This window comes from Ahaetulla prasina, chromosome 1, assembly GCF_028640845.1.
Source record: "Ahaetulla prasina isolate Xishuangbanna chromosome 1, ASM2864084v1, whole genome shotgun sequence".
NCBI classification, from domain to species: Eukaryota; Metazoa; Chordata; class Lepidosauria; order Squamata; family Colubridae; genus Ahaetulla; species Ahaetulla prasina.
In genome coordinates, this window is record NC_080539.1 from 333,099,445 (window position 1) to 333,111,630 (window position 12,186).

At 38.5% G+C, this 12,186-nt stretch overlaps 1 protein-coding gene across 1 annotated transcript in view; it reads right to left on the reverse strand.

Annotated features, from left to right (window-relative positions):
- The window catches only part of CLMN (calmin), a 106,211-nt gene extending 98,124 nt beyond the window's left edge, over positions 1–8,087 (reverse strand). Inside the window, exon 1 of the mRNA XM_058162634.1 lies at positions 7,793–8,087. Coding sequence (XP_058018617.1) covers positions 7,793–7,874 — 82 coding nt within the window. The 5' untranslated portion in view covers positions 7,875–8,087. The remainder of the gene's footprint in view (positions 1–7,792) is intronic.
- Positions 8,088–12,186: the final 4,099 nt, after the last annotated feature.

Here is a 12,186-nt window from a genome sequence, read left to right on the forward strand (position 1 = left end):
CTGCTGGATTTCACCTCTGCGTCCAACCTACCAAAAGCAGTAACATAATACACAGAAGGCAAGAAAATGGTAAGATAACATCTATCCACTCTAGTCAAGTTCAGATCACCAGGACCAGATGGATTACACCCTAAGATTCTGAAGGAACTGGCAGATGTGATCTCAGAACCCTTGAACCATATCTTTCAAAGATTCTGGAGCACTGAGGAACTACAGAAGACTTCCAAGGTCCCTTCCAACTCTGTTATTCTCTTCTGTTATTCTCTTCATACTATCAAATCAGTAAAATTTAAAGTTCTGTCTACTATGTTGCTATCTGCAATGTCTTGGCATCTCTGACTAAAGATTTCTAACAACCCGCAGAAAGGGTCAATGAAAAACACGTAAATTTGTCCGGCTGTTTCACTCTGATGCACTTTCTACTAATCTCAAACTATAGAAAATTCTATATACTGCAGAATATGTATGTTAACTGAGATAACTTTCAACATGGAATTGTGGTGATCCAACAAGATAAGCATACATGGTTTCAACCATTAATTTAGATCCAAATTCTACTCTATTCAAAGAAACGTTTCTTACATTATATTAGGAAGAACATTATATTAGAAAGAATGAAGTCAATCACTATTTCCTTTTTTTTTTAATCCTGGGGAAAATGCATTCCTAAATTTGAGATATCTTTTTGCAGGATTTTTTTAAGATACGTGTATTACCATTCCTAGAACTTATACCTTAACAGATGTGCTCGGGAACAGCCCTTAGAAGGTGAAGCTACCTTTGACACCACAATAAACTAGGTTTTCAATTCCTGATTACCGTATTGTGAAATGATAGATAGCTCGACAGAGAGATAGCAAACATTTCTCTATACTTCAAGCCAAAGCACTCCATGCTAAAGTACTTTTTAAAAAAATCTTGGTGCTGTGAAAATTCACATTGGATGAATAAACAAAGTAGGCACTTAACTGGGGGATTGCTGTAGCATATGTTACATCACAATCCTGGCATGTTAAACTCCTAATTTTCCCAATTTTCTATGATCTGATTTCCTTGCCAAGATTACTGAAGAAATTATAATTGACTGGATTTCTACAATCTGCTAAACCAGAACCAATAAAGCCATACTGTATATTAAAGATGGTCAGATGTCAATCAGGACATCTGGATTTCACAATCAATCCTTATTAAAAACTTTACTGCTGACTATCAAAGTGGTATACAGTGTGATGCTAATGATGGAAGGACCACAGGTTCAAAGTTCATCTTGGTCATGTCAAACAGACATAAATCCTTGTTTCTTTAGGGAGAAAAACCAAACACAAACGCCTTGACTGAATTTGGACATCATGCTAAGTTATAATATACTTGTCTAATTTGTGGCTAAATGTGTGTTTTTTTAATGCCAAACCAAACCAATGTGATAGTTATATGGTTTAGTTTGGAGAACCCAGACAATCTGATCTCATAAACTATGGTTCAATTTAAAAAGTTACATATACAAATGCATTCAAAATATATTTTTAAAAATTGACAAACCAGTTTAAAGAGAACATTTTATAAAGACAACAGATATAGTAAGTTTTACACCATACCTTTGCAATTAATATTTCATATGTTGAACAGATATTGTATAAGGATTTATTTACATGATGATATATATAATCTTGTTTGCTTTATAAATTGCAACCCATACTCACATGGATAGATTTTCCCAGAAGCTGGGCATATTCATTTTATCCATTAAATTTATCCCCTACCTACTGAAATTTACTTAACATATGTAACCTCTGCAGCTGGCACAGTATTATCTGTCATTTTGGAAACGGGAATCAATTCATTGGATCCTTTCAGGACCTGGCAATTTCTTCAAATATCTTCATATTAAATTATGCCCATGCCCACAGAGATAAGCAATATTCTGCATTGTACAAGAAAGCTTTGAAAATGCCTTTTAAAATAATAAGAAAACCTTTGTATTAACCTTAGTAGCAAATATCATACATAGGACCAGCAAAAAGAAACTTTTTCAACTGGTATACTTAGAAATCTATCAGCATGTCTGAAATAATTATTTCATCATAATTATAATTAAGGTGAACTTTGCATTTAAGTTCAATACATGTTATTAAAAATATAATCCAGTACATGAAAATACTGGTAATGCCGGTTAAAGGTTATTTCTGCAATAACAGTTGTTCAAGAATAATTAAAACTAGTGGAACAAATTATAAACTGCTAAACAATGAAGACAAAAATGCATATAAAGGAAGATAAACATATAAATAATAATATGCAAACTAACTAGCGAATATTATAATACATAAATGAGAATACTAGGGTATTTATGAAAAGTTGAAATTTGAGTAAATTGTAATGAGAACTGTTTAATGTAATCTAAGTGCTATTTCTAATCATAATCATAACAATAGAAAATTTATTTCAAAATTAGCCTGGTGCCCTTCATGTCATTTAAAAGGATTTTATTTAATACTAAAAGTGAAATAAATAAACAGTACGTTTTGTTAACCCAATCTGAGAGATAATAGCTGTCATTACACATTGCTCTGTGCTGTGCCTTGCTTAGTTTTTGCTCATTTACTCTATATACCCTTACTGACAAGTTCAGGCAACAAGCTAAAATGCCAATAGCCACATTATGAATTAATGCAATTGTAATAAATGATGATGATTGACCAAGTCACTCCATAATTCTGATCTAAATCTTCTAGTGGCAATATCTCACCAGTGTTGGGTTTGCATATCACATCAGGTCATTGTTTGCTTTAACTACTATCCTTAATAAATTTACAACAGAAGGATTCAAATATTGTAAATAGCCATAGCTATGGTTATGACTTCGTAAAACTCAACAGTGGGATTTAAACACATCTGAGCTAGATTTCAATGAATATTGAGATGCTGTCTAATATCTTTTACAATTAATTAAATACTGAAATACTTCTTTTTGAAAAGAACTTTGATAAGCCAATTATTTCTCTATGGGGCAGCTGACATCTATGCTTTGCTTTACTGCAGCAAACCTGTCATGTTCTGATTTTGCCAACTCTAATACCCTCATAGGAACATCAAATACAATGTGTTTCATCAGACCATTGGTCAAATTCTGATTAGATAAACTGTTGAAATCTAGATTTTCTTCTTATGTCACTCGTTGGCTCTTATTATGTAAGTGTGGAAGTTTCAAGTTTCTTGGTAGGAGAGTTATGCTGGACCACATTGCACAAATGAGTAGAAACAATTTATTTATTTGTGGGAAATCTCCCTCCCTGCTTTCTTGTTCTATGTCTTCAAATCAGTCTTGGCTCCTAATGACTAGTCATTAAGATTGTGCAGTGGTATGGAGCACCTGCTCACAATACTTCAAAGCAGTTGTGTATTCTCCCAAATTGATAGTAATTGCAGAATAACCACAGTCCCAAAAAGAATGTGCTTATTTTAAAGAGTAGCAGACAGACATCACATTCAAATCCAAAGCACTGCATAGCTTTATTTTTTAACTATTTTAAGTATATTAAGTATAACATTAGGAAGCTCCACCACTGTTTTTGGCACCACTTAATTTTGTTTCCAATATTGAAGGAAACTTCAGAGGATGCAAAATATGTTTTATTGTTAAATACAGTCTGATTCACCCCGTTCATAACTGTTTTCTTTCTTTCTTCTTTTTTACAGTTACCCAAAACCATCAATCATTATGCAAGAATCAATTACCCTAAATATTTACTGGTATTTTGCCAATACTGAAGGGCCTTTCTCTTTTAGCAAGTTTTAAACTCTTGATGCTGTTTAAATTCTTATGAATTATTTATAGATTACTTTTGCGAATTGTATTTTTTATGCTATTTTTACTGCTGTTGTCTTGCCTAGATTATTATTTTAATTCTGTTAGATCTTGCAGGTGCTTTGGATGCTTTCCTGCAAAGGGGAAAAGTGGAATAAAAGAAAAATAATCTATTTGATAGAGTCTAGAGAGGCCATCAGATACAGTTCTCCCTTTTATCTTGTATTTCAGCCAATGCTAGTAGACAGTGGTGGGATTCAAACAATTTAACAACCGGTTCTCTGTCCTAATGATTTCTTCCAACAACCACTTCATCAAACTGCTCGAAAGTTAGCAACCGGTTTTCCTGAAGTGGTGCAAACTGGCTGAATCCCACCACTGCTAGTAGACCATTTGATACACAAATCCAAACATAAATGGAGTAAGTGGATAAAAAGTCAACTGAAGTCTGTTAAAGACATCCTATCTTAAAATCACTTGGTCACTTGGGAAAAGCCCACTAAAATACCACTAAATTCAGCAGAGTGTATGTTCAGTGTTTACATTTCTGGCTGAAATCTGTGTCATAAGTTCATCAACATATGTATATATGTATATATGTGTGTGTCTATGTGTGTATCTATGTGTGTATTATATATATTTATATAATATATAATTAAATTTATATTTATATAATTATTTATATAATTAAATTTACTGACAAAGAAATAAAGGGAAACTTTGTCAGTAAATTTAGCACAAAATAGTTTGTCGTGAAAGCGACTACCTGGAGGGATCCTGGATTGGGGCTGAAAGGTGAAAGGGAAGCAGTATGCTCCCTCCCATATTTGGGTAGACCAGGTTGCTTTGATAGGAAAAAAAACACTATATATGTTTGTGTGTGTGTGTGTGTGTGTGTGTGTGTGTGTGTGTGTGTAAAATACATTGATACATACATACATACACACAAAACTTTTTTTTCAACAGTTCAATATGGCATATAAAGTTCTTTTGATCCTTGTAGCTAAATTAACAAGGATCAGTAAATATAAAAGCATTTATGCGAATTCTGTCTAAAATATTCCATGGAATAACAGAGATATCAGATGAAGCAATTACGTTTGCTTATGACTGCATAAAATGTATTTGGGGTTCATTTTAGTCTTGCCATGATGAATTAATCCATTAATTAATTATTCAGCTGAACATTTGTTTTATTTATATTTTCAGTTGGAGTCAAGATATTCTGCAGCTTTCAGCTTGCTTCACTTTTGCTTCAGAATATACTCCAATATGGAAAAAAAAATCATGAAGGAGACAGATGGTTACAAAACTTGTAAGAAAAATTCTCAAAATCCCTTACTGGTATAACTTTTCCAAACCATTAGAACAGAGGGAATTTTTAAGAGTGGTAGCATCTAGATCAGATTAACCAATGCAATATGTCTAAATCAAGCAGCAGCCACTAGAATTCTCTCGAGATGATATGTAAATATCTTCTATAAGCAACCAGGTCTTTCTAGTTTCTGTGAATATATGACAAGGACAAGAGGCCTATTGTTTTATTATGGTCTCTTTGCCCAAAATTGTCTTTAATAACTGGCAATGGTTATAGACATGAGGAAGTGGGGGAAAGCAAGAAAGAGGGAAAATGCAGAGACACATATGATGACATAGCCCACAATCCCACAATCCTATCCCATAATCCATGTGATGACATAACCCATATCCTAGTTGCTTTGCTTGTTAGGAATGATTATCCTGACCCCAGATGTATCATGCATGTGTTGTTATTTTGGCATCACTGTGTTTACCACAGCTGCCACTGGTTCCTGGTTTTAGACAGGAGTCTTCTATTCATTGTTCACATCTCTAGCCCTATCTGGGAATGTTAAGGACTGAATTTAAGGACTGGACTTAACTTTTTACATGAAAAATACGAACTCTTTCTTGAAGAATGGTTCTTCCTATATTTTCATTCAGAAACTATATAAAGTGTTGCTCAATCACTCAGACTCATTCAAGCACAAGTGTTCTGAGGACTGAAAAATGAAAAATATTCTACAAAGCAAGTCATACGGCAGGGTTACAAGATTTACAAGGCCTAGATCAGGGGTGTCAAACTCAAGGCCCGAGAATGCTGAGATCTAGCCCACAGGGCCGCCCTGCAAACAATGAAGGACCAACCCACGGTGCCTCTGCAAGCGAAAACGGAGCTCGGGAGGGCCTCAGTCATCCTTTCCATGCTCCATGTTTGCTGGCAGAGGGTTGCAGGAGGCCGTCGCAGCCAAAAACTGAGCTCGGGACCCCATTTTTACTAACAGAGTGCTCAGGCCACCACAGGTGCTCCTGACACGGGTGATGTTGAGCTGCCCCCCCCCGAGGTCAAACGCAACCCTGATGCAGCCCTCAATGAAATTGAGTTTGACACCCCTAGACGGTGGCCTGGAATTTTGGGAAATGAAGAATTCAATATATTGTGGATTGCAGAAGGCCGACAGGTCCTTTCTTCATCTGACATAATGCACAACCTTTTTCATATAAAGATAATTGATTTAAGTGAGCCAATGTTATTTTGTGTTTCACTGCAAATGTTGAATCATTAACATAGGACTTTGGACATTTCCATCCTTAATCTAGCCCCTTAATAAAATATGGCTAGGGGAATCAAGGACCATATAGAGGGGTTAGGCATCACTGATCATACTGTGTTCAATCTATGTTCAACCTCTCTCCTTATGTTTAAAAATACTGACTCACAATGTAGGTATAAATATATTCCAGAAAGCATCAGAGGCATGGATATTTGTCTTTATATTATAAAATAGCTCCAGTAATTTTAGCTCCCAGAAACTGCATTTCTACAAGGCAAACTGTTAGGTTCCATTTTCAGCAGTTCCTCTTCCTTCAAATTAATCATCTCCCAAAAGCTTCCCTGAAAAGCCTTCATTGTAATATTACCTGTTATTTCATCTGATGCTATCTCCTGAAAAACTATAGTTTTAACCACGAATGCTTTCTGGAGATAGATAGTACAGAAACTTTTATTGGCTTTAGATGGTAGCAGATACACTTGAGTGGACTTTTTCATATATCCGAAGAGAAGATGAAATTGCTTTTTCACAAGCATGATACAGAAGAAAAAGTTAGATATGTTTGCAACAACCTATCATAATTTTTCCTACATTTTCCCTGCCTGGCATGTTTTTTTTCCCATTTTTTAAAATCCACATTTTAGAAAGAGGCAGAGAGAAAAGAAAACTGGAGAAAAGAATGTGCACTTGCAAAACCTCATTACATAATAGTATGGCATCTTACAAAGTTTCTCCAATTCAGGTTGCTTGGCAGGAGTCCCCCCAATCAGCTGGCCTTAGATGGCCACCCAAAATTGGCCAGTGGTTAATTTCACTAGTGAACTATGATTTATTTTCTATCACTTTCATCTGAACTCAACATATGGTTTGAGCCTTCAGCTCCTATGATGCTTTTCACAGAAATTTCACCGGCTACCGATTAATCTAAATGTTACAACTTAAAAAACGCGGGGGGGGGGACAGGTTCGATAGTACACAATTTAAGTGACCTCCCAATAAACTTCGGGCCTTCCATCGGTATTCCCGGACCTCCCGCCGCAGCTCCAGCGGCAACTATTTTATCCTGAATCCTCTCTAACAACATTAAATGCAATACCGTGACTTTTTCTTTCTGTCTTTCTTTTTTTTTTTTTACTTCCAAGCAGAGCAGATCAAAGTAGCACGTGAAAAGGAAGCAGCGCTCAAATGCACAGGCGGAATGAAGAACAAGACGGGGGGCTGGAATGGGGGGTGGGAAGCAGGGAAAGGAAGGGATCCTAGGGTGTTTTTTTTAAAAAGTCTCTAAATCGAATCCATCTGGCAGCCCACTCCCGGGCACACGGACGTATGCGCGCGCACACATGCATGCAAACATACATACACGAGGAGGAAAGGGGGGGGGGAGAAATGCACACACACATTTATTTATTTTTACCTTGGAGATTTTGGACTCTGATGTCGCTAATCTGTCCGATCAGCTCCTCCCGCTGAAACCAGTCCCATTCGCTCCCAGCCATGAAGGATCGGGCAGAGACGTGAGGGGATGGTTTTAAAAACACCGCGGTTGCAAAAGCGGGGAACCTTTCAACGCGCTTCAACCTTCCCTACCCACCGACCCCCACAAACCAAAACTGGACGCTCGAAAGGAGAGAGGGGGGAGAGAATGAGAAAGAAAGGGAAGTGGGGGGAGGAGGAGGAGGAAGGAACTGCTTACCAAGAAGGGAAAAGAGGGGAAGAGAAAAGAGCTGGACGGAGAGGAGGAGGAGGGGGGGGGGGAGAAATGCACACACACATTTATTTATTTTTACCTTGGAGATTTTGGACTCTGATGTCGCTAATCTGTCCGATCAGCTCCTCCCGCTGAAACCAGTCCCATTCGCTCCCAGCCATGAAGGATCGGGCAGAGACGTGAGGGGATGGTTTTAAAAACACCGCGGTTGCAAAAGCGGGGAACCTTTCAACGCGCTTCAACCTTCCCTACCCACCGACCCCCACAAACCAAAACTGGACCCTCGAAAGGAGAGAGGGGGGAGAGAATGAGAAAGAAAGGGAAGTGGGGGGAGGAGGAGGAGGAAGGAACTGCTTACCAAGAAGGGAAAAGAGGGGAAGAGAAAAGAGCTGGACGGAGAGGAGGAGGAGGAGGAGGAGGGGAGGCAGAGCCACCGGTCGCCCGCGAGGTGGATCAAGAGCGCTCCGGCTCCAGACTTCGCTTACGCGAACCCGAAAGGGGGAGGCGGGGAGGGAAGGAGGGAGGGAGGGAGAGAGAGAGAGAGCGAGCGGAGGGCGCAGGTGAAAGGTAAGCGCTTGAAAGCAGATCCAGAGAGGGGCCCTTCGCCTCGCCCTCCCACCTCTCCCCCGATGGGCTCAAGTTTTTAAAGGGCAGCGGTGGAAACTTCTGAGGTTTCTAAGCTGCATCCTGGGATGTTTCTCCCTGACGTGACGCAGCCGCAAGTTTGGCTAGACAGCGAGCGAGAGAGTCGGAGCTGAGGAACACGCACGCAGCTTCAGGTTAATGTTTACTGGGAAAGCAGGACGCGCGGAGCTCACTCCAGGCGCCCATTCACGCGCCTCGCTCCGCTCCAAGCCGCGCCTCGCCGGGTTCCCGCCCCTTTCCTGCAGGCCGAGGGGGAAAAAAAGCAAAAAAAACCCGAATCTGATTAATCATTTTTCGATCGCCAATTGGTAAGGGGGGTTGGGACTAGGAGGAGGAGGAGGAGGGTGGAGAAGAGCTTCAAACATCTTGCAAAAAAAAAAGATCGGCGGAGATTCCGGTGCCCAGCAGGAGCCTCCTTTCTAAGTATTGGACGGCGGCGGCGTCCGTTCAAAGAAAGGGTGGGAGGAAATAATAATATGTAAGCGTTGCTTTCTGGCTCGGGGACTTCAAGCCGTGCGTGGCGGCGGAGAAAAAGAAAAGCGAGCGCAGGCAGGAGATCAAAACCTCCCAAGGTGCTAAAGAGAGAGAGAGAGAGAGAGAGAGAGGCGGAGGGAATAATGTGGAGGCGGAGGAAAAACATTTATACATCTCTAAACCGCAGATTCTGCGAGTCTTCGGGACTGAACAGAAGCGGATGAACGGGATTTTTTTTGTTTCTCCCCTGATTCTAACCCCTGGCTTTAGCACAGAAAAGTGTAAAATAATATTTCTCTCTCTGTCTCTGCCTACCTGTCTGTCTCTCTCCACACAAGCATACATACACAAATGCACACATCTGGGCCTTATTTTTCCCTAAGTATTTTTCACTTTTCAAGTACTTCTATTTACCACTCGGTTGGATCATCAATGACAGTTGTCATTGATGAACACAGGACACACTTGGGGTTAATATCATGGGTTAGCAAAATCATGTAATTTTCTGGGTTTCAGATGAAACAGGGTAAATTTGTCAAATGAATGGGTTTGCTGGTGAGGGACTCGGTATCCCTGGATCTTTGCCGGCTAACATAGTCAATATTGTTGACTTTTAAATCAAATGCTTTTTGGATGCCAAGTGCTTTAAGGCAGGGGTCTCCAACCTTGGCAACTTTAAGCCTGGTGGACTTCAACTCCCAAAATTCCTCAGCCAGCTTTGCCAAGGTTGGAGACCCCTGCTTTAAGGCACAAAGAATTCCCCTCCAAATTTAGAACTGTAAACAATCTGGATGACTATGAGATGGTAGCAAAAATTCTTTGTCTAATCGTTAAGATTGTTGTAGTCCAGACTACTAGCTTTATCTTGATTTGAAGATCTTTCCCTTGTTTGTTTTCAAAAGGAATGTACTATTATAAATTACTTCAAGATGTCCATAACCCCTTCTCTAACTTTGATAGAAATAGTAATCTCCTGGAGATTTTTTTATTTATGCAGTAAGCAAAGGCTTTAACTTAGTAGTCTATACATTTTCTTTACAGTACTGTACATTGATTTGAGAATCTACAGAGTGCAGAAAAGAGCAAAAAAAGATGATTAGGGGACTGGAGGTTAAAACATATGAGGAATGATAGCAGGATTTGGCTGCTACAAAGAAGAGGAGATCCAACCTATTCTCCAAAGCACCTGAGGGCAGAACAAGAAGCAATGGGTTGAAACTAATCAAGGAAAGAACCAATCTAGAAATAAGGAGAACTTTCCTAGAAGTTAGAACAATTAATGGAACAATTTGCCTTCAGAAATTGTGGGTGCTCTATCACTCGAGGTTTTTAAGAACAACCACTTGTCTGAAATGATATAGAGTCTGGAAGTTGGACTAGAAGACCTCTACAAGGTTCCTTCCAATTCCGTTATTGTGTTGTTAGTCTGTTATTCTGATTATATTCACATTCTTTTGCTTCAGATAACAAAAGGGGAAACAATACATATTTCTTAGAATCCAAAAGGTAGCAGTTTGTTAGTATGCAAATTTTCTCCCAAACTTAGCATTACCATTGCTATTTGTATTACAAAGCAAAATAACCAACATTCATCATGGATACTGATTCAAAAGTACATGTAAATTGTTGGGCCACAGTAGCACATTGGGCTTTTAGAAGTAAATTCTGAATTTGACCTGAAATTATTACATTTGGTCTCCCTTTCCTGAGAAAAAGCAAAATTAGTGAAAGGTTCAAACATATATATTTAATTAAAACATGCATACATGGACACAGGAATGGAGAAAATAAGCTTCAGAATTCAGTCTGAAGCATCTTCAGCACAGATGATACTGAGCTAAAAAGATCAATGATCAGTTGCAGCATATGATTCATTTGATTAATAAACCATAGCTTACAAATGACAAAGGTTGGATTCACTCCACCATTAAACCAAACTGGAGTTAAAACAAAGAAACAGAAACCATGATGGTATCTTGCAGGCAACCATCAAGTTCCACTTCTACTCATCTCATCTATGTAGAATACTATTTTCTGTTAAAATTCGGATTGACCAGAGAATAGTTTATACATAACATTTGGCTGAATAAATTGTTTCCTTTATTTATTGTGTTAGGTTTTAGATCCAAGTGTCTGATCATTCAAGCAAACTCCTAATCTTTCTACAAAAGCTCCAGTTTATTTGCGGTCTTAACATTTATCCTCAGTTTCATGCAGCAGAAGAAAATGGCGAAGATCCTTGTAGCAGTCTGTTCTGATATATTTATCATAAATACAATCAATCCAACAGAAGGAAAAGTCAAGTGTTGGGAAGATTATAAAACTCTTTTGAATCGTGAGGTAGTGGAGGGAACATTTTCCCCCAGTTGCTTTCAGCCAAAATACTTAAGGAGAAGAGTATGACATAAGGAACAAAAAAAAATTGGAGCACTATTCAATAAATAATGCACAATAATGATTGAAATAAATATTTAATTGAGTTTGCAACTTTTCTATCTTGTGGGTATGCTCAATGTATGGTCCAGTGCAGTAAAAATCTGCGACCTAAAATCTTCTAAAGACTAAAATCTGTGTTTAGTTTATATAATACTGCAGCCTTGTTATTCTAGGTAGAAGTTATTCACTACTACCATATAAATAAAGTTCAAAGGAGTAATCAGCTAAGAGTCTTTGGAATAAGAAATATTGACTGGGCAGGGGGTTGGACTAGAAGGCCTCCAAGGTCCCTTCCAACTCTGATGTTATGTTATGTTATGTATCAGATAATATAATATAGTTTTTTGGCACAAGAAGTGGACAGTTGTTGCTCATACGGTGGATTGTCAGGGCCAGTATGTGATTATTTCCTGAAAAAATATTGTATGGCTATCAAAATCTGAAGAAAGCCCTGCACATCAGCTTTTTGCAAACTGATATACCCCATAGGTCAAAACTAAGAGTTCTGGAGTTCCCAGCCCACATGATTTTGGAGGATTCGTATG